Source organism: Molothrus aeneus, unplaced genomic scaffold (genome assembly GCF_037042795.1).
Source record: "Molothrus aeneus isolate 106 unplaced genomic scaffold, BPBGC_Maene_1.0 scaffold_30, whole genome shotgun sequence".
Classification (NCBI taxonomy): domain Eukaryota; kingdom Metazoa; phylum Chordata; class Aves; order Passeriformes; family Icteridae; genus Molothrus; species Molothrus aeneus.
Genome location: NW_027098964.1, coordinates 5,651,198 through 5,674,140, shown reverse-complemented (window position 1 = coordinate 5,674,140; position 22,943 = coordinate 5,651,198). Strand labels below are relative to the sequence as shown.

At 62.5% G+C, this 22,943-nt stretch overlaps 1 protein-coding gene across 1 annotated transcript in view; it reads right to left on the bottom strand.

Annotated features, from left to right (window-relative positions):
* The window catches only part of LOC136569922 (adhesion G protein-coupled receptor L1-like), a 54,421-nt gene that overhangs the window by 30,469 nt on the left and 1,009 nt on the right, over nucleotides 1–22,943 (bottom strand). Inside the window, exons 2-6 of the mRNA XM_066570276.1 lie at nucleotides 19,788–20,001; nucleotides 16,846–16,959; nucleotides 2,496–3,292; nucleotides 642–730; nucleotides 303–570 (exon numbers count right to left, since the gene is read on the bottom strand). Of these exons, the coding sequence (XP_066426373.1) occupies nucleotides 303–570; nucleotides 642–730; nucleotides 2,496–3,292; nucleotides 16,846–16,959; nucleotides 19,788–20,001 (1,482 nt within the window). The remainder of the gene's footprint in view (nucleotides 1–302; nucleotides 571–641; nucleotides 731–2,495; nucleotides 3,293–16,845; nucleotides 16,960–19,787; nucleotides 20,002–22,943) is intronic.

Sequence of the window (22,943 nt, the reverse complement as noted above, 5' to 3'; positions counted from 1 at the left end):
CATTCCCCCCAATCCCCCCAGTGCCCCAATCCCCCCAATCCCCCCAATTCCCCCATTCCCCCCAGTCCCCCCAGTGCCCCCATTCCCCCCAGTGCCCCCAATCCCCCCAGTGCCCCCAATCCCCCCAATCCCCCCAATTCCCCCATTCCCCCCAATCCCCCCATTCCCCCCAATCCCCCAATCCCCCCATTCCCCCCAATCCCCCCATTCCCCCCAGTCCCCCATTCCCCCCATTCTCCCCAATCCCCCCAATCCCCCCAATCCCCCCATTCCCCCCAGTGCCCCCAGTGCCCCCAGTTCACCTCGGGTCCCTTTGGGGCAGGGTCTCTCCACCAGCGCTCCCTGTTGTGCCGCGGGCCATTGCACCCTGCGCACCTCCCGCGCCTCGCACAGCCGCCCCCCGGGCCCCCCCCCGGGCCCCCCCCCGGGCCCCCCCGGCCCCGCCCCCGCCCCGGGCGCCGCCCCCGAGCCCCCCCCGGGCCCCCCCGGCGGGCGGCGGGAGGCGGGAGGGGGGGGGGCAGCCCCGGGGCCGCTGTTGGGGGGGCCCGGGACCCCCCCGGGGTGGCGGCGCTGTGGGCGGGGCCCGGGGGGGGGCCCGGGGGGGGCCCGGGCCGGGGGGTGAGGGGGGGGCCCCGGCGGGCCGTGGGGGTGGGGAACGGGGGGGCGGCGGAGCTGGGGGGGGCCGTGGGGTGCGGGGGGGCCGCGCTGGGCGGTTCTGTGGTCACCGGACCTGGGGGGGGGGGGAGAAAAAGGGGGGGGGGTTCAGGGCCTGGGGGAACCCCCGAGCCCCCCAAGGGGGCCCCTCCAGCCCATTGGGGGGGGGAGAGGCTGATGGCCCCCCCAAAGTGAGCCCGGACCCCCCCCAGGGACTGGGGCACAGCGGGACCCCCCCAAAATCAACCTGGAGGTGCCCCCGAGCACTGGGGGTCCCCCCAAAGCGACCCCAGACCCCCCCAGGGCTGCGGTGTCCCCCCAAAATGAACCGGGGCACCCCCAGAGTGAAACCCCAGGCCTCCTCCCCCCGCACTTCAGGGACACCCAAAAACCCCAAAACCCCAAACCCCCAAACCCCAAACCCAGCCCACAGGGCTCCCCCGCGGTGCCCGGGGCTGCGCCCCAAAATTCACCTGGAACCCCCAAAGCTCACCTGGCCCCCCCAAAGTTTACCTGGACACCCCAAAGTGAACTGGGGCACCCCCAAAGTGAACCCTGGGCTGCCCCCAGCTGGGTGGGGGTGACACCCCAAAAACTAAACTGGAGCCCCACAACACCGGGAGGGCCCCCCAGAATAAACCAGAGCTCCCCCAAAACACCTGGGGGTCCTTCTGGGGTCTGGGGCTGCACCCCCAAATTAAACCGGGACCCCCAGGGCTGCTCCCACACATTTGGGGCTCCCTGTGGGCACTCCCGAGGTGAATTGGCCCCCCACAACTCGCTGGGGCTCCCCGAAGTACCCCAGGTTGTACCCCCAAAATAATCTGGGACCCCCAGGGCCCTCCCCAAGCACCTGGGGCTCCCCTCAGGTACCTGGGGCTGCACCCCCAAAGTAAACAGGGACCCCCAGAGCTCCCCCTAAAAATCTGGGGATCCCCCTAAGTACCAGAGACTGAACCCCCAGACCAAACCAGGACCCCCAAGGCTCCCTCACAGCAAACCGGGACCCCCAGGGCTCCCCCCAAAACAAACCGGGACCCCCAGGGCTCCCCCCAGATCAAACCAGGACCCCCAGAGCTCTCCTCAGATATTTGGGGCTGCACCCCCAAAATAAACCAGGACCCCCAGGGTTCCCCTAAAGTAAACCAGGACCCCCAGGGCTCCCCCCAAAACAAACTGGGACCCCCAGGGCTCCTCTAAAATAAACCCGGGTCCCCAGGGCTCTCTGCAGATATTTGGGGCTTCACCACCAAATTTAACCAAGACCCCCAGGCCTACTCCCCCAAAATAAACCGGGACCCCCAGGGCTCCCCCCAGAATAAACCGGGACCCCCAGGGCTCCTCACAGAATAAACCGGGACCCCCGAGGCTCTCCCAGAATAAACCGGGACCCCCGAGGCTCCCCCCAAAATAAACTGGGACCCGTGGGGAATAAACCGGGACCCCCAGGGCCCCTCCATAGCAAACCGGGACCCCCAGGGCTCCTCCCAAAATAAACCGGGACCCCCGGGGCTCCCCACAGAATAAACCGGGGCTCCCCACAGAATAAACCGGGACCCCCGGGGCTCCTCCCAAAATAAACCGAGACCCCCGGGGCTCCCCCCAGCATAAACCGGGACTCCCGAGGCTCCCCACAGAATAATCCGGGGCTCCCCACAGAATAAACCGGGACCCTCGGGGCTCCCCACAGAATAAACCAGGACCCTCAGGGCTCCCCCCAGCATAAACCAGGACCCCCAGGGCTGCCCCCGGCCCCAGGCGCTCCCCCCAAGGCATCTCCCCACCTCTCCCCGAGCCCCCCGGCCGCACCCCAAACCCTCCCCACCCCAAGCCCCGCTGACCGTCGCCGTCGAGGGGCGCGAAGTCGAGGCCGTAGCGCAGCAGGAAGTGGTTGTTCCACACGTACAGTTGGTTGTCGCGGGGGTTGTAGCCCACCGAGGCCACGAACTGGTACGGGTTGGGGAAGGGCAGCGCCAGCGCCGAGCCGCGCCCGCGCCGCGTGTCGAAGGCGTAGACCAGAGCGTTGCCCAGGTGCTCCGTGTCGTCGTCCAGGTAAACGCTGCGCACCACGTAGAGCACCCCGCAGGCCATGAAGGCGTCCGAGGCCGCCCGCTTGGCGTAGCCGGTCTCCCAGGTGCCCTCCAGGCGCAGCGTGTAGGGGTTCAGCTGGCTCACCACCAGCCGCCCGCCGTTGCCCTCGGTGGCGTAGATGACCCAGAGCCCCTCCTCGTCCACCGCCAGGTCGATGTCGGTCTTGCCGCCCCAGCGATAGGGCGACGTGTCGTGATAGTTGGCGGCGCCCACCACGGTCTCGCCGCTCTTGATGCGGGTGCGCAGGTCGTACTTGACGATGCTGCGGGTGCGCTCCTTGTTGTAGAACACGGCGCCGTCGTACACCACGAAGCCGGTGCCGTCGGCGCGGTGCGGGAGCCGGTGCGTGGCCGCGGGCCGGGCGCCCACCAGGTCGGCCCAGGACGCGTACTCGGTGAGCGTGTCCGTGCGGTACGGAACCCACGGCAGCACGTAGAGCCGGTCCCCCGACTGCAGCGGGTCCCGGCACCACCCGCCCGCCTGGTGCGGGGACTCGTGCGTGGACAGCGCCGGCCCCACGCGCTGCGGAACCCCCGGGCAGACGAAACTGCGGGGGGACACGGGGAGGGACGGAGGGACACGGGGAGGGACAGACAGGGGGACACGGGGAGGGACGGAGGGACACGGGGGAGGGACAGACAGGGGGACACGGGGAGGGACGGAGGGACACGGGGAGGGACAGACAGGGGGACACGGGGAGGGACGGAGGGACACGGGGAGGGACAGACAGGGGGACACGGGGAGGGACAGGGGGTCACGGGGAGGGACAGACAGGGGGACACGGGGAGGGACAGGGGGACACGGGGAGGGACAGACAGGGGGACACGGGGAGGGACAGGGGGACACGGGGGGACACGGGGAGGGAGGGAGGGACAGACAGGGGGACACGGGGAGGGACGGAGGGACACGGGGAGGGACAGACAGGGGGACACGGGGAGGGACAGGGGGACACGGGGAGGGACAGGGGGACACGGGGGGACACGGGGAGGGAGGGAGGGACAGACAGGGGGACACGGGGAGGGACAGGGGGACACGGGGAGGGACAGAGGGACAGACAGGGGGATACGGGGAAGGACAGGGGGACACGGGGAGGGACAGACAAAGAGACGGGGGGGACAGACAGAGGGACACGGGGGGACACGGGGAGGGACAGAGGGACAGACAGGGGGACACGGGGAGGGACAAACAAAGGGACACGGGGAGGGACAGGGGGAGGGTGGGACAGACAGAGGGACATGGGGAGGGACATGGGGAAGGACAGAAGGGGACATGGGGAGGGACAGAGGGACACAGGGAGAGTGAGGGGACAGACAGAAGGACATGGGGAGGGTGGGGACAGACAGGGAGAGGGATGGGGGACACGGGAGGAGGGGGGACAGGGGATGGATGGACACGGGGACAGACACACGGACACAGGGATGGAGGAGGGACGGGGGAATGGGTTTGGGGACAGACACACGGACACAGGGATGGAGGAGGGACGGGGGAATGGGTTTGGGGACAGACACACGGACACAGGGATGGAGGAGGGACGGGGGAATGGGTTTGGGGACAGACACACGGACACAGGGATGGAGGAGGGAGGGGGGAATGGGTTTGGGGACAGACACACGGACACAGGGATGGAGGAGGGACGGGGGAATGGGTTTGGGGACAGACACGGGGAGGGAGGGGGGACAGGAGGACGGGGATGGGGACAGACATGGGGACACGGAGATGGATGGACGGGGGGACAGACACAGGGACAGAGTGACAGACACGGACAGACGGGGGACACGGGTGGATGGTGGTCACGGGGACAGACGGGGACACGGGGACAGCAGGACAGACGGATGGAAGAAGAGGGGACAGACATGGGGACACGGGGATGGACAGGGACAGCGGGATGGACACAGGGGACAGGGATGGACGTGGGGACAGACGGACACGGTGACAGGCGTGGGGACAGGGGACAGACAGAGGGAGGACAGTGGGGACACGAGGGGACCCAGAGGGACACGGGAGGGGACAGACATGGGGACACGGGGGGCGATGGGGACAGAGGGACAGGGAGGGGGTGGCAATGGGGGGGGTGGCAGTGAGGGGACAGAGGGGGATGGGGACACGGGGAGGGGACACGGGGGGACAGCGAGAAGAGGAGAGAAAAGAGAAGCGTTCCATCAGCGACTGGGGGGTCCCACGGGGGGGCTGGGGGGGACCCCAACCCCGGGGGGATTTTGGGGACCCGGGGGAGGGAGCGGGACACGGGGGAGGGGGGGAGGGGAGGGGAGGGGTCCCTTATCCGGGGAGGGGACAGAGGGGAGGGGACAGAATGGGGGGGATTGGGGGGGGGGGACACCCGGACTGCGCCCCGGCAGTGGCGGAAAGGGGGGGCCGAGCCCCCCCCGCCAAGCCGGGACCCCCTTTTATGGGGGGGGGGGGGCTCACCCTGAGGTGGGGGGGCAGCTCTCCTTGACGGGGGGAGCCCTAAAACGGGGGGGGCTCAAATCGGGGGGGCCCTAAATGGGGGGGGCTCTTCCCCTCCCCCCCCCGGGCCCACAGCCAGGGACGATCGAGCGCGACGGAGACACGGGGGGAGGAGGGGGGGCTCGGGGGAGTCCCCCCGGTGCGGGGGGGGGGGGGGTTTGGGGGGACCCCCCCGGTTTTGGGGTGCTGGGGGGGGTTTGGGGGGGTCGCGCGTGGTCCCGGTGTCCGGCGGCGGCTGCAGAGAGGCTGGGGGAGAGAAACGGGGGGGTTAGAGCTGCGGGAGAGAAGGGGGGACACGGGGGACACGGGGGGGGCACGGGGGCACCCCCAGAGCAGAGACCCCCCCCAAAACCCAAACCCCAACCCCGCCCCCGCCCCGCCCCCACAGGGTCTCTGCGCCGGGGGGGGATGGGGGGGATGGGGCCCCCCTGGGGGCGGGGCCAGGCCGGGACCCCCGGGGGACACCGCGGTCCCCCCGCCCCTCCCCCAGTGCCACACCCACAAAAGGGACCCCGGGCTGGGGTCCCGCCCCCTCAGCCTGGCCACGCCCCCTCAGCCTGGCCCCGCCCCCCGCCCGGGGCGCGGCACGAGGGGGAGGGGCCGGGACAGACACGCGTGTGCGGGGTGGCACAGGTGTGACACAGGTGTGACACAGGTGTGACACAGGTGTGAGCACAGGTGTGAGCACAGGTGTGACACAGGTGTGAGCACAGGTGTGACACAGGTGTGAGCACAGGTGTGAGCACAGGCGTGACACAGGCGTGACACAGGTGTGAGCACAGGTGTGACACAGGTGTGAGCACAGGTGTGAGCACAGGCGTGACACAGGCGTGACACAGGTGTGAGCACAGGTGTGACACAGGTGTGAGCACAGGTGTGACACAGGTGTGACACAGGTGTGAGCACAGGTGTGACACAGGCGTGACACAGGCGTGACACAGGTGTGAGCACAGGTGTGACACAGGTGTGACACAGGTGTGAGCACAGGTGTGCAAAGCTGAGCACAGATATGCACAGGTGTGAGCACACAGGTGTGCACAGGTGTGAGTGCACAGGTGTGAGTGCGCAGGTGTGAGCACAGGTGTGAGCACAGGTGTGCAAAGTGGAGCACAGAAATGCACAGGTGTGAGCGCACAGGTGTGCACAGGTGTGAGCACACAGGTGTGAGTGCACAGGTGTGAGCACAAGTGTGCTTAGATGAGCACAGGTGTGTTCACGTGTGCACACGTGAACAGGTGTGCACACACCCCCCTCCATTCTAGGGGTGCACACACCTGTGCAGTCACACACACCTGTGCGAGCCCATTTGCACGTGCATGGGGGCACGTGTTCACCTGGCCGTGCGTTTGCATGGGGGGTTTGCATTGCAGGTGTGCACTCAGGTGTGAGCACAGGTGTGAGCACAGGTGTGCACTCAGGTGTGAGCACAGGTGTGTTCAGGCAGCAGCACATTTGCACGCTCAGGTGTGGCTGCTCAGGTGTGCGAGAGCTGCCACACCTGCATCATTCTGTATTCACACCTGTGGCCGTTACCTGTGTGTGCTCACAGGTGTGTGTCCCTGCCACACCTGTCCACGTGTGTCCCTGCCACACCTTCCAGAGTGTTTGTGCTCACACAGGTGTGTGTCCCTGTCACACCTGCCCAGGTGTGTGTCATTGTTACACCTGTCCACGTGTGTCATTGTTACACCTGCTCAGGTGTGTGTCCCTGTCACACCTGCCCAGGTGCGTGCGCTGCCCCACCTGTGCCCTGTCGCACACGCGTGTGCAGGGGGGTGCGGGGGCTGCGTGTGCAGGGGGCACACCTGGACGTGCAGCTGGATCCAGGTGTGCATGTGAGCGCACAGCCCCAGGTGTGCACAGCCCCAGGTGTGCACAGCTCAGGTGTGCCCAGGTGTGTACAGTTCAGGTGTGCCCAGGTGTGCACAGCTCAGGTGTGCCCAGGTGTGCACAGCTCAGGTGTGCACAGTTCAGGTGTGCACAGCTCAGGTGTGCCCAGGTGTGCACAGCTCAGGTGTGCCCAGGTGTGCACAGCTCAGGTGTGCACAGTTCAGGTGTGCCCAGGTGTGCACAGCTCAGGTGTGCTCAGGTGTTACAGTTCAGGTGTGCCCGGGTGTGCCCAGCTCAGGTGTGCACAGCTCAGGTGTGCCCGGGTGTGCACAGCTCAGGTGTGCACAGTTCAGGTGTGCACAGCTCAGGTGTGCTCAGGTGTGCACAGCTCAGGTGTGTACAGTTCAGGTGTGTACAGTTCAGGTGTGCCCAGGTGTGCACAGCTCAGGTGTGCTCAGGTGTGTACAGTTCAGGTGTGCCCAGGTGTGCACAGCTCAGGTGTGCACGAGGACTGGGAGCACACAGGCCCCAGGTGTGCACATACCCAGGTGTGCCCATGGATCCAGGTGTGCACAAGGCCCAGCTGTTCACAGGTGTGCTCAGGTGTGCACAGCCCGGATATGCACAAGGATCCAGGTGTGCACATCCCAGGTGTGCACAGGGATCCAGGTGAGCCCATCCAGGTGTGCACACGGATCCAGGTGTGCCCATCCAGGTGTGCACAGGGATTCAGGTGTGCCCATCCAGGTGTGCACAGGGATTCAGGTGTGTCCAGGTGAGCCCATGGATCCAGGTGTGCCCACGGATCCAGGTGTGCCCATCCAGGTGTGCACAGGGATTCAGATGTGTCTAGGTGAGCCCATGGATCCAGGTGTGCCCATCCAGATGTGCACATGGATCCAGGTGTGCCCATCCAGGTGTGCCCATCCAGGTGTGCCCATGGATCCAGGTGTGCCCAGGTGTGCACACGGATCCAGGTGTGCCCATGGATCCAGGTGAGCCCATCCAGGTGTGCACACGGATCCAGGTGTGTCCAGGTGTGCACACGGATCCAGGTGTGCCCATGGATCCAGGTGAGCCCATCCAGGTGTGCACACGGATCCAGGTGTGTCCAGGTGTGCTCATGGATCCAGGTGTGTCCAGGTGTGCCGGCCCGGCCGTGCCGCAGCCCCCGCCTGCCCCGGGGGTTTTTGGGGTTTTGGGGGGTCCCCGGGAGGGTGGGGGAGGGGAGACTCACAGGCTCGGGGGGGCCCCGCGGTCCGGGGGGGCTGGGCCGGGCCCTGCGGGAGGAGGAGGAGGAGAGAGACACGTTAGGCCCCGCCCCCCGCTCCGGCACCTGTGGGAAGAAGCCGCGGCCCCGCCCCCGGCCCCGCCCACGCCTGCCCGCAAGCCCCGCCCCTCCCCGGCCACGCCCACCCCGGTCACCGCCCCGCCCTCCCCCTCCTTCCTGCACGGACGGACAGACGGACACGGGGGCGGCGCCCTGGCTGTGACCCCTGAGTGACCCCGGAGTGACCCCGAACTGACCCTGAGTGACCTTGGCTGACCCCGAACTGACCCTGAGTGACCCCTGAGTGACCCCAATCTGACCCTCAGTGACCCCGACTGAGCCCCGAATGGTCCCCATGGCTGCACCCTGACCCCAAACTGACCCTGAACTGACCTCTGAGTGACCCTGAGTTGACCTCTGAGTGACCCCTGAGTGACCCAAATTTGACCCTGAGTGACCCTGACCTGACCCCTCCAGTGACCTCGATCTGACCCTGAGTGACCCTGAGTGACCCCAACTGACCCAAACTCCCCCAAACTGACTCAAACTGACCCCAACGGACCCATGAGTGACCTGAACTGACCCAAACTGACCCAAACTGACCCAAACTGATCCAAACTGACCCAAACTCCCCCAAACTGACCCCAACTGACCCCAACTGACCCCAACTGACCCAAACTGACCCCAACTGACCCAAACTCCCCCAAACTGACCCAAACTGACCCCAAACTGACCCCAACTGACCCAAACTGACCCCAACTGACCCAAACTCCCCCAAACTGACCCAAACTCCCCCAAACTGACCCCAACTGACCCAAACTGACCCCAACTGACCCCAAACTGACCAAAACTGATCCAAACTCCCCCAAACTGACCAAAACTGATCCAAACTCCCCCAAACTGACCCCAACTGACCCAAACTGATCCAAACTCCCCCAAACTGATCCAAACTGACCCCAACTGACCCCCTTGACTCAAACTGACCCCAAACTGACCCCAGCTGACCCTGAGTGACCTTTACTGACCCCAGCACTGCCCTGCCCCCCCCGAGCTGCCCCCTGGGGTTATTTTGGGGTTTATTTTTTGGGGTTATTTTGGGGGTTTACTTTTAGGGTTTATTTTTGGGGTTATTTTTTGGGGTTAATTTTGGGGTTATTTTGGGGGTTATTTTGGGGGGGCTCTTTGGTTTGGGAGCCAGGGGGACTGGGGGGTCCCAGGGCTGCCCCTGCCCCCCCACTTGGGGGGTGACCTGAGGGGGGAGGGGCCCCCCCAAACTCTGGGGGTCCCCGTGGGGGGGTGGGGACACCTCGGGGGGGTCCCCGCAGGTTTGGGGGTCCCCAGGGTCCCTCAAGGGGAGCCCCGGGGGGTCCTGGGGGGGCTCAGGGAACATTGGGGGGTCCCGGGGACCCCCGAGGGGACACGGGGGGGTCTGGGGGCCCCCCCAATTAAATGAGAGTTAATTAGGGGGGGTGGCACTGACCCCCCCCCTCCCGTGGTGTTGGGGACCTGGGGGGGGGAGGGGGGAACAAGGAAGGGGAAAGAGGGGGAGGGGAAAGGGAGGGAGGGGAAAGGGGGGGTGGGGGAGGGGAGGATTTGGGGGTTCGGGATCAGGGGATGGGGGAGGGGGGGCTGGAGGAATTTTGGGGGGGCCCAGAGGGGGTGGGGGGAGGGGGCAGAGGGATTTGGGGGGGGGGGTCAGGATTTGGGGTGAGGGAGGGGATTTGGGGAGTCAGGATTTGGGGTGCGGGGTCGGCGGGGGAGGGGTCAGGATTTGGGGTCACTCTGGAGGATTTTGGGGTGCGAACGGGGGGGAGGGATTTGGGGGCGGATTTTGGGGTGCAGGAACGCGGGGGGGGTGGGGGGGCTGGGATGGGTTGGGGGGTGCGGGAAGTTTCAGGGGTCTCTGGGGGGGTCGGGAGGGGTCGGGGGGCCGGAGCGGGGGGTCCGTGTTACCTTTTTGTTCCACTTCTATTTTTAGCACCGGAAGAAAAGGCGGGAGAGAGCGGGGGGAGGGGCGGGGGGGCGGGAGGGGGTGCGGGGGGGGAGGGGGAGGGCAGGGGGGGAGGGGCGGGGTCACACGGGCGGGGGAGGGGAGGGAGGGGAGGGGGAGGGGCGAGAGAGGAGACAAAGAGAAAAGAGATTAAACGGCTCCGGCCCCCCCAGCCCGGGGGGACCCCGAAACCCCCGGGAGCCCCAGACCCTGCGGGGGGAGGGGCGGCGGCACCCGCGGGGAGACCGGGACGGACACACGGACACGGGATGGACACACGGACAGACGGACAGACGGACAGACGGACACGGGATGGACACACGGACACACGGACACACGGACACGGGATGGACACACGCACAGACGGACACACGGACACGGGATGGACACACGGACAGACGGACAGACGGACAGACGGACACGGGATGGACACACGGACACACGGACACATGGACACACGGACACGGGATGGACACACGGACACACAGACACACGGACACAAAATGGACACATGGACAGATGGACACACGGACACACGGACAGACAGACAGACAGACACAGACACGGGATGGACACAGGGACACACGGACACACGGACACGGGATGGACACACGACACACGGACACACGGACACGGGATGGACACACGGACACACGGACACACGGACACATGGACAGATGGACACACGGACACACCGACACATGGACAGACGGACACAGACATGGGATGGACACAGGGACACACGGACACACGGACAGACGGACACACGGACACATGGACACACGGACAGATGGACACACGGACAGATGGACACGGGGCGGACAGATGGACAGACAGACACATGGACAGACGGACAGATGGACACATAGACACATGGACACATGGACACGGGATGGACACACGGACAGATGGATACACGAACAAGGATGGACACACAGACAGATGGACACACGGACAGATGGACACACAGACACATGGACGCACAGACACACGGACACGGGATGGACACACAGACACACGGACACGGGATGGACACATGGACACATGGACACACGGACACATGGACACAGACACACAGACAGATGGACAGACGGACAGATGGACACACAGACACGGGATGGACACATGGACAGACGGCCACATGGACACGGACAGATGGACAGACGGACGGATGGACACACGGACACGGGACGGACACATGGACATGGGACGGACATATGGACAGATGGACACACGGACACCAGATGGACATGGGATGGACACGGGATGGACACTCAGGCAGATGGACATTGGGCCAGACACAGGGATGGACAGAGGGACATGGGATGGACAAACAGACACGGGGATGGACACATGGACATGGGGATGGGCAGGGGGACAAGGGGGACATAGAAAGATGGACACATGGACAGATGGACACACGGACAGAGGGCGGAGACAGAAAAGATGGACACACGGCAGGAGGGACTGACGGTCGGAGGGGTGGATGGACAGATGGACATCAGGCTGGGCAGGAGGATGGACAGAGGGACAGGGGGATGGGGGTGGATGGATGAACAGATGGGAATGACGGACAGAGGGACAGACGGACAGAAACGGGGAAGAGTCGATGTGGGAGGTGGATGGACAGAGGGAGCCACGGAGGGACAGACAGACACGGACAGGGGGGATGGGGACGGCTTGGGTGGGGAAGATGGACAGAGGTGATGGATGGACAGACGGACACGGAGACAGCCAGACACATGGACAGACACGGGGACAGACACGGGGACAGATGGACACGGGGACAGACACAGAGGCAGACGGACAGACGGACAGACGGACAGACGGACAGACGGACGGGGTGCAGGGCTCCCCTCCCCCGCTCTCCTGAGCCCCCCCGCCCCTCCCCCCCCACCCTGGAGAGAGAGACGGCGATGGGGGAGGGGCGGCGGGGGGAGGGGCTCCGGCGGGGGGGGCGGGGCAACCTCGGCCCCTCGGCCCCGCCCCCGGCGTCACCTGCAAAGGAAAGACGCGGCCCCGCCCCTCCCCCACCCCCGAACCGCCCCCACCCCCCCACGGCACCGGCACCGGCACCGGCACCGGCAGGGACCGCGCGTGAGGGTGAGGGTGAGTGTGAGTGTGAGTGTGAGTGTGAGTGTGAGTGTGAGTGTGAGAGTGCCCTGAGTGTGAGTGTGAGTGTGAGTGTGCCCTGAGTGTGAGAGTGAGTGTGAGTGTGAGAGTGCCCTGAGTGTGAGTGTGAGTGTGAGTGTGAGTGTGAGTGTGAGTGTGAGTGTGATGTGAGAGTGCCCTGAGTGTGAGTGTGAGTGTGAGTGTGAGTGTGCCCTGAGTGTGAGAGTGTGAGTGTGAGTGTGAGTGTGAGTGTGCCCTGGGAGTGAGAGTGTGAGAGTGAGTGTGAGTGTGAGTGTGAGTGTGAGTGTGAGAGTGCCCTGAGTGTGAGAGTGTGAGTGTGAGTGTGAGTGTGAGTGTGAGAGTGCCCTGAGTGTGAGAGTGAGTGTGAGTGTGAGTGTGAGAGTGCCCTGAGTGTGAGTGTGAGAGTGTGAGTGTGAGTGTGAGTGTGAGTGTGAGAGTGCCCTGAGTGTGAGAGTGTGAGTGTGTGAGTGTGAGTGTGAGTGTGAGTGTGAGAGTGCCCTGAGTGTGAGAGTGAGAGTGTGAGTGTGAGTGTGTGAGTGTGAGTTGAGAGTGTGAGTGTGCCCTGAGTGTGAGAGTGTGAGTGTGTGAGTGTGAGTGTGAGTGTGAGTGTGAGAGTGCCCTGAGTGTGAGAGTGCCCTGAGTGTGAGAGTGTGAGTGTGAGTGTGAGTGTGAGAGTGCCCTGAGTGTGAGAGTGGGAGTGTGAGTGTGAGTGTGTGAGTGTGAGTGTGAGTGCCCTGAGTGTGAGTGTGTGAGTGTGAGTGTGAGAGTGTGTGTGAGTGTGAGTGTACCCTGAGTGTGAGAGTGTGAGTGTGAGTGTGAGAGTGAGTGTGAGTGTGAGAGTGCCCTGAGTGTGAGAGTGTGAGTGTGAGTGTGAGTGTGAGAGTGAGTGTGAGTGTGAGAGTGCCCTGAGTGTGAGAGTGTGAGTGTGAGTGTGAGAGTGGCCTGAGTGTGAGAGTGTGAGTGTGAGTGTGAGTGTGAGTGTGTGAGTGTGCCCTGAGTGTGAGAGTGTGAGTGTGAGTGTGCCCTGAGTGTGAGAGTGCGAGTGCGAGTGTGAGTGTGAGTGTGCCGTGAGTGTGAGTGTGAGTGTGAGTGTGAGTGTGAGTGTGAGTGTGCCCTGAGTGTGAGAGTGTGAGTGCCTTGAGTGTGAGTGTGAGTGTAAGAGTGCCCTGAGTGTGAGAGTGAGAGTGTGAGTGTGAGTGTAAGAGTGCCCTGAGTGTGAGAGTGTGAGTGTGTGTGAGTGAGTGTGAGAGTGCCGTGAGTGTGAGTGTGCGTGTGAGAGTGCCCTGAGTGTGAGTGTGAGAGTGTGAGTGTGAGTGTGAGTGTGCGTGTGCGCACTGAGTGTGAGCTCTGAGTGTGCCCTGAGTGTGATCAATGGGTGCCCAGTGTGTAATTAGCGTGTATTTAATGAGTAATTAGCGTGTGTTAATGTGTCCCAGCTGTGCCCAGGTGTGCCCAGGTGTGCCCAGCTGTGCCCGCCACTCTTTGCTCTCACACCAGGTGTGTGTTTATCGTGCACCAGGTGTGCATTGAGCGTGCAAGGTGTGCACTTAGCGTGTCCTTAGCATGCACAGGTGTGCTCAGTGTGTGCTGAGCGTGCCCAGCTGTGTCCAGGAGTCGATCGTGTCCTTGGCACTCCCTCAGTGTGTTCAGGGACCCTCGGCCCGCGCCAGGTGTGTCCTTGGCATGTGCAGGTGTGAGCTGGGCGTGCCCTGAGCGTGCCCAGGTGTGTTCAACCCACACCAGGTGTGCATTTAGCACACACATCACACACTCAGGTGTTCATCGTGTCCTTAGCATGTCCAGGTGTATTTACCTGTCCAGCTGTGTTCACCTGTCCAGCTGTGTTTATTTATCCAGCTGTGTTTACCTGTCCAGCTGTGTTTAACCATCTCAGGTGTATTTACCTGTCCAGCTGTGTTTATTTATCCAGCTGTGTTCACCTGTCCAGCTGTGTTTAACCATCTCAGGTGTGTTTACCTGTCCAGCTGTGTTTACCTGCCCAGCTGTGTTTATTTATCCAGCTGTGTTCACCTGTCCAGCTGTGTTTAACCATCTCAGGTGTATTTACCTGTCCAGCTGTGTTTACCTGCCCAGGTGAGGGCTGGGCTCCCGCATTCCCAGGGCTGGCCCCAGGTGTGGTTGTGCTGTGTTTCTTCTGTGGTTTTGGTGTGTTTTTTGCATGGTTTTGCGTGGTTTTGGTGTCGCTTTGCCGTGGGTTTTGCGTGGTTTTACCATGTTTTTGCCATGGTTTTCATGTATTCCTGCCATGTTTTTGCCGTGGCTTTGCCATGGCTTTCATGTGGGTTTTGAGTGATTTTGGTGTGTTTTTCACGTGTTCCTGACGTGGTTTTTGAGTGTTTTTTATGTGGTTTTGCTGTGGTTTTCACATGATCCTGCCCCTTTCCTGCCCTGTTTTTGCCATGATTTTTGCATGGTTTTGGCCATGTTTTTGGCGTGTTTTTGCCATGTTCCTGCCCTGTTCCTGTCGTGCTTTTGTATGGTTTTGGCCATGTTTTTGGTGTAGTTTTGCTCTGTTTTTCGCATGTTCCTGCCCCTTTCCTGCCCTGTTTTTGCCATGATTTTTGCATGGTTTTGGCCATGTTTTTGGCGTGGTTTTGCCATGTTCCTGCCCTGTTCCTGTCATGCTTTTGGCCATGTTTTTGGTGTGGTTTTGCTGTGTTTCTTTGCCATGGTTTTGCCATGTTTTGGGCCATGTTTTTGCCTTGTCCCCGCCCTGTCCCTGCCGTGTCCCTGCCATGTTTTTGCTGTGTTTTTCACGTGTTCCTGCCCTTTTCCTGCCATGTTCCTACCATGTTTTTGCCATGGTTTTCATGTGGTTTTTGCATGTTTCTGGTGTGTTTTTGCTGTGTCCCCGCCATGTTTTTTGTGTGGTTTTGGCCGTGTTTTTGCCCTGTTCCTGCTGTGTTTTTGCCGTGTTTTTTGCATGGTTTTGGCCATGTTTTTGCCATGTCTCCGCCATGTTTTTTTGCGTGTTTTTTGCCATGTTTTTGGTGTGGTTTTGCCACGTTCCTGCCATGTTTTTGCTGTGTTTTTTGCGTGGTTTTTGCCATGTTTTTGCGTGGTTTTTGCCATGTTCCTGCCATGTTTTTGGTGTGTTCCTGCCGTGTCCCTGCCACGTTCCTGTCCTATTTTTGCTGTGTTTTTAGTGTGGTTTTGGCCATGTTTTTGCCGTGTTTTTTGCATGTTTTTGCCATGCTTTTGCCGTGTTTTTTGCGTGGTTTTTGCCATGGTTTTGGTGTGTTCCTGCCGTGTCCCTGCCACGTTCCTGTCCTATTTTTGCTGTGTTTTTAGTGTGGTTTTGGCCATGTTTTTGGTGTGTTTTTGCCATGTTCCTGCCATGGTTTTGCCGTGTTTTTTGCATGTTTTTTGCCATGTTTTTGGTGTGTTTGTGCCGTGTCCCTGCCGTGTCCGTGCCGTGTCCCTGTGCCCGTGCCGTGTCCCAGGGCCGGTGCCGTGTCCGGCCCTCTCCGGCCGTTCCCTCGGGCGGCTCCGGCGGCGGCTGCAAAGCAAAACTGGGGGAGGGGCCGGGGGGGTTTTGGGGGTCCCGCGACGGCGCCTGGGGAGAGACGGGGTCACCCCAACCCCCCCGGGACCCCCTGGTCACACAGAGCCCCCCTGGGGTTGGGGGTGATGGCGCCCACGCCGGGATGGACACGGGGGGGTCACAGCCCGGCCTGGGGGGACAAACGCGACACGGGGGGACCCCAGGGGGGCACAACCCCCCTCCCCCCACACCTGGGGGCTCCCTGAGACCCTCCCAGTCCCACCCCACCCCCCAAAGGTGCCTGGGTGCCCCCGGGCTGGGGGTCCTGGGGGGCTGCAGGGTCCCTGTGGGGTCCCTTGGGTGCTGTGGGGTGGGACATGGAGGTACTGTGGGGTCCCCATAGGTGCTGTGGGGTGGACACAGGGCCACTGTGGGGTCTCTGTGGGGTCCCTTGGGTGCTGTGGGGCAGAACTCCCCAGGTGCAGCTCTGGGTGCTGTGGGGCTGGGGGGCGCTGTGGGGCAGAGCTGTGGGGCAGAGCTGTGGGGCGGGGTTATGGGGCAGAGCTGTGGGGCGGGGTTATGGGGCAGCAATCCCTGTGGGGGATGGACAGCACCTCCAGGTACTTGTAGGTGCCAGGACTGGGGGTGCTGTGGGGCAGGACAGCGCAGAGCTGTGGGGCAGGGCTATGGGGCAGAGCTGTGGGGCAGGACGGGATCTATGGGGCAGGATGTGGGGCAGCACTCACTGTAGGGCACGCAGTCGCACTGCACCTCCAGGTGTTTGTAGGGCTGGAACAGGGGTGGCTCTGGGGTGCTGTGGGGCCGGGCTATGGGGCAGGATGGGATCTGTGGGGCAGGATGGGATCTGTGGGGCAGGATCTATGGGGCAGGGCTGTGGGGCAGCACTCACTGTAGGGCACGCAGTCGTACTGCACCTCCAGGTATTTGTAGGTGCCCGGGCAGGGGTCGGGGAAGGCGTCGGAGCCGGCGACCACCACGCACTGAGTGCGGTTATTGCACCTGGGGACACAGGGGGACACGTCAGGGACACGGAAGGGACACGAGGACACGTCAGGGACAGGGCAGGGACAGGGCAGGGACACGGCAGGGACACGGCAGGGACACGGCAGGGACACGGCAGGGACATGGGGACACATCAGGGACATGGGGACATGGGGACACATCAGGGACATGGGGACATGGGGACACGGGGACATGGGGGACATGGCAGGGACATGGCAGGGACAGGGGACATGGGTACATGGGGACATATCAGGGACACAGCAGGGACAGGGCAGGGACATGGGGACACGGGGACACAGGGACATATCAGGGACACAAGGACATGGGTACACAGGGGGACACGGCAGGGACACGGCAGGGACACGGCAGGGACAGGGCAGGGACACGGGGGGACACATCAGGGACACAAGGACATGGGGACACAGGGGGACACGGCAGGAACAGGGGGACACATCAGGGACAGGGCAGGGACAGGGGGACATGGGGACACAGCAGGGACATGGTGACGTCACAGCAGGGACAGGGCAGGGACATGGGGGGGACATGGTGGGGACATGGAGGGACACGGGATAGCAGGAACACAGGGACACATCAGGGACATAGGGACATGTCACAGACACAGGGGGACACATCAGGGACACAGAGGGACATGGGGACACAGGGGGACAGCATGGGGGGACATCAGGGACACAGGGACACAGGACATGAAGAGACATGGGGGACACAGGACACAAAGGGACACAGAAACAATGAGGGACACATGGGGTCAGCAGGGACACAGGGGGACAGGGGACCTGAGGGGACATGGGGACACAGAGGACATGGGGCTGGGGACATGGGGACAACGAGGGGACATGGGGACAGCGGGGACATGGGGACACAGAGGACATGGGGACAGGGGACAGACAGCAGGACAGTGGGGACACACAGGACATGGGACATGGGACCAAGGACACAGGGGATGTGAGAGACACAGGGACAGTGGGGACATGGGGACACGGGGACAGTGGGGACACGGGGCAGGGCACAGGTGTGGCCCCGGCACTTGGGGACAAAGGACTCAGGTGCCACCGCCGATGTCCCTGTGGTGGGGGGGACGCCTTGGGGACACAGGGACATCCTCAAGCTGTGCCACCCCTGCGCTGTCCCCAAGCTGCACCCAGGGCCACCCACCCCACCTGTCCCTCAGTGTCCCCGTCCCCCCCCGTGCCACCTCCACGCTCCAACTGTCCCCAGGTGTCCCCACGTCCTGCCTGTCCCCAGGTCCCCTCCACATCACCACGGGGCCATGTCCCCACGTGTCCCCAGCACGTCCCTGCTCCCCCATGTCCCACCCTCCTGTGTGCCTGTCCCCATGTCCCCAGGCTGTCCCCAAGGTGTCCCCAGCCTTCCACACGTCCCCATGTCCCCTGCACGTCCCTGTGTCCCCCTGTGTCATGGTGTCACCCCCATGTCCCCTCTGTGCCATCCTGTGCAAGGCCAGGGCCAGGGCCCCAGTGCCCCACAGTGTCCCCATGTCCCCACAATGTCCCCATCCCCCTGCACACCCCTGTCCCCATGTCCCCTACCTGTCCCTCTGTCCCCATGTCCCCAGGCCCATTGCTGGTTCCTGTCACCTGCCTGTCCCCATGTCCCCAACCTCCTACACCTTCCCAATGTCCCCCAATGTCCCCAATGTCCCCAGTACTCCCAATGCCCCCAGTGTCCCCAGTGTCCCCAATGCCCCCGTGTCACCTCTGGGCCATGATGGGCTGGGCCTGGGGCAGGTGACACTGCACATTTGCCATCTGCCCTGGGTCCCTGATGTCCCCATGTCCCCCCATTGTCCCCAATGTTCCCAATGCCCCCAATGTCCCCAATGTCCCAAATACCCCGAATGTCCCCAAATGCCCCCAGTATCTCCTGTGTCTCCAATGTCCCCAGTGTCCTCACTGCTCCCAATGTCCCCACCATCCTCAGTGTCCCCAGTCCCCCCGTGTCACCTCTGGGCCATGATGGGCTGGGCCAGAGGCAGGTGACACTGCATGTTCACCATCTGCCTGGGGTCCCTGATGTCCCCATGTCCCCACATTGTCCCCAGTGTCCCCAATGTCCCCAGTGTCCCTAATGCCCCAAATGCCCTCAATGTCCCCAATGTCCCCAGTGTCCATCCCCACTGTTCCCAGTGTCCCCAGTGTCCCCAATGTCCCTAATGCCCCCAATGCCCTTCAGTGTCCCCACCATCCCCAATGTCCCCCCAATGTCCCCAATGTTCCCAATGCCCCCAGTGTCCCCAGTCCCCCCGTGTCACCTCTGGGCCATGATGGGCTGGGCCAGAGGCAGGTGACACTGCACATTCACCATCTGCCTGGGGTCCCTGATGTCCCCATGTCCCCACATTGTCCCCAACGCCCCCAATGTTCCCAACACCCCCAATGTCCCCAATGCCCCAGTGTCCCCAGTATCCCCAGTGTCCCCAGTGTCCCCAGTGTCCCCAAATGCCCCCAGTGTCCCCAGTGTCCCCGTGTCACCTCTGGGCCATGATGGGCTGGGCCTGGGGCAGGTGACACTGAACGTTCGCCATCTGCCCTGGGTCCATGATGTCCCCATGTCCCCACATTGTCCCCAACACCCCCAATGTCCCCAAATGCCCCCAGTGTCCCCAGTGTCCCCAATGCCCCCAATGTTCCCCAATGCCCCCATTGTCCCCAATGCCCCCAATGTCCCCAAATGCCCCCAGTGTCCCCAGTGTCCCCAATGCCCCCAATGTTCCCCAATGCCCCCATTGTCCCCAATGCCCCCAATGTCCCCAAATGCCCCCAGTGTCCCCAGTGTCCCCGTGTCACCTCTGGGCCATGATGGGCTGGGCCTGGGGCAGGTAGCACTGCACGTTCGCCATCTGCCCGGGGTCGGCGTCGCAGATTTTGTCGTCGGTCCGGCCGTAGTTGGCGTCGGCCACCAGGACGACGTCGCTGCCGGGGCAGCGCAGCTCCAGCGGGTACCCCTCACACGCCAGCTCCCGGCGCGCCAGCCCGAACGGGAGAGCCCCCCGGATCAGCCCTGCAACCCCAAATGGGGTCAGGGAACCCCAAACACCCGGGGTACCCCAAACATCCAACCCCACTGTGCCAGCCCGAACGGGAGAGCCCCCCGGATCAGCCCTGCAACCCCAAATGGGGTCAGGGAGCCCCAAACACCCGGGGTACCCCAAACATCCAACCCCACTGTGCCAGCCCGAACGGGAGAGCCCCCCGGATCAGCCCTGCAACCCCAAATGGGGTCAGGGAACCCCAAACACCCGGGGTACCCCAAACATCCAACCCCACTGTGCCAGCCCGAATGGCAGCACCCCCGGATCAGCCCTGGAACCCCAACACGGGGTCAGGGAACCCCAAATAACTCAGGAACCCCAAATGGGGTCCCTCATCCCCACCTCTGTGCCCCGCTCAGCCCTTGAGGTGCAGGGACCACCTGGGCCCCAAACCCCAAATCAGGGGCCCTGGGCACCCCCCAGCCCTGCAGCCCCCAGGCCCAAATCCCAAACACCCGGGACCCCCAAATCCCAAACACCTGGGACCCCCAAATCCCAAACACCTGGGACCCCCAATCCCAAACACCTGGGATCCCCCAAATCCTGGACACCTGGCATGTTTGGGTCGCCCAAAATCCAGGAACCCCCAATCCTGATGCCCGGGACCCCAAAATCCGGGGTCTCCCAATCCCTGGCAATGGGGACCCCAAATTCCAAACACCCGGGGCCCCCCAAAGCCCCGGGTCCCCCAATCCCGAATTCCCATTCCCGGATTCTGGGACACCCCAAGAGCCAGGCCCAGCTCGGGGCCGTTGTGCCGGCCTTGCACACTCACTGCACACCCCTTACACACCATTTACACACCCCTTACACACTCCTTACACACCATTTACACAGCCCTTACACACCCCTTACACACCATTTACACAGCCCTTGCACACCCCTTGCACACCCCTTGCACAGCCCTTACATGTCCTTTACACATCCCTTACACAGTCACTGCACACTCCTTACACTCCTCTTACACTCTCCTTTCACACTCACTGCACACCCCTTTACACACGCTTTACACACCCTTTACATATCTGGGGTATTGTAGAGCCCTTTCACACTCTTTACACACCCCTTACACACCCCTTGCACACCCCTTACACACTATTTACACAGCCCTTGCACAATCCCTGCACACCCTTTGCACAAACATTCACAACCCTCGCACCCCCAGGCACCTCCGGGCTGTGACACGGCCCTTGCACACCCCTTACACCGCTGGGATGTTGCACAGCCCTTACACACCCCTTACACACCACTTACACACCACTTACACACCACTTACACACACATTGCACGCCCCTTACACACCCCTGGGCATCCCTGAAGTGTTGTATGGACATACTCCTTACACACTCCTTACACACCCCTTACAGTTTCACTGCACACCCCTTACACACCTGGGGTGTTGCACAGGCCTTACACACCCCTTACACACCCCCTGTGCACACCTGGGGTGTTGTAGAGACAGAACCCTTACACACTCCTCACACACCCCTTGCACGTCCCTTACACACTCCTTACACACCTGGGGTGTTGTACAGGCCCTTACACACCCCTTACACACCCATTACACACCCCTTGCACCGCTTGCACCCTAACCCTAACCCTAACCCTGTGCAGCCCTTACACACTCCTTACACACCACTTACACACCCCTGGGCATCTCTGGGCTGTCACACAGGCCTTGCACGCCCCTGAGCAACATTGAGGTGTTGTATAATCCTTGCACACCCCTTACACACCCCTTACACAGCCCTTACACAGCCCTTACACACCTGGGGTTGTGATACACCCATTACACACCCATTACACACCCATTACACCCCTAGGGTATTGTACACCCCTTACACTCCCCTTATACACCCCTTGTACACCTGGAGTACTGTAGAGCCCTGATACAACATTTACACAGCCCATACACACCCCTTACACTACTGGGGTATTACACAGCCTTTATACAACACTTACACACCACTTACACTCCCCTTACACACCTGGAGCATTGTACACCCATTAGACACCCCCTGTACCCCTGGGGTATTGTGGAGCCCTTTCACACCCCTTACACTCCCCTTACACAGCCCTTTCACACCCCTTACACTCCCCTTACACTCCCCTTACACTCCCCTTACACTCCCCTTACACAGCCCTTTACACCGCTGGGGTATCGTACACCTATTACACACCCCTTACACAGCCCTCACACACCCCTTACACACCTGGGGTGTTGTACAGCCCTTACACAGCCCTTACACAGCCCTTACACACCTCTCACAAACTCCTCTCACAATTCACACTCCTGAGGTATTGTACAGCCCTTACACACCCATTACACACCCCTGGGCACCCCGGGGTGATGTACACACCTTACAGAGCCCTCACACTCCCCTCACACACCCCTTACACACCCTGTACACACCCCTTACACATCCTGTACACTCCCCTCACACTCCCCTTGCACACCCCTTACACACCCCTCACACTCCCCTTACACACCCCTTACACAACCCTCACACTCCCCTTACACACCCCTCACACAACCCTTACAAACCCTGTACACGCCCCTCACACACCCCTCACACACCCCTTACACACCCCTTACACACCCCTCACACTCCCTTACACACCCCTTACACACCCCTCACACTCCCCTTACACACCCCTTACACACCCCTCACACTCCCCTTACACACCCCTTACACACCCCTCACACTCCCCTTACACAGCCCTTACACACCCCTTACACTCCCCTTACACACCCCTCACACTCCCCTTACACACCCCTTACACTCTCCTTACACACCCCTTACACTCCCCTTACACACTCCTTACACTCCCCTTACACAGCCCTTACACCCCTCACACTACTCACACTCCCTTACACACCCCTCACACACCCCTTACACACCCCTTACAC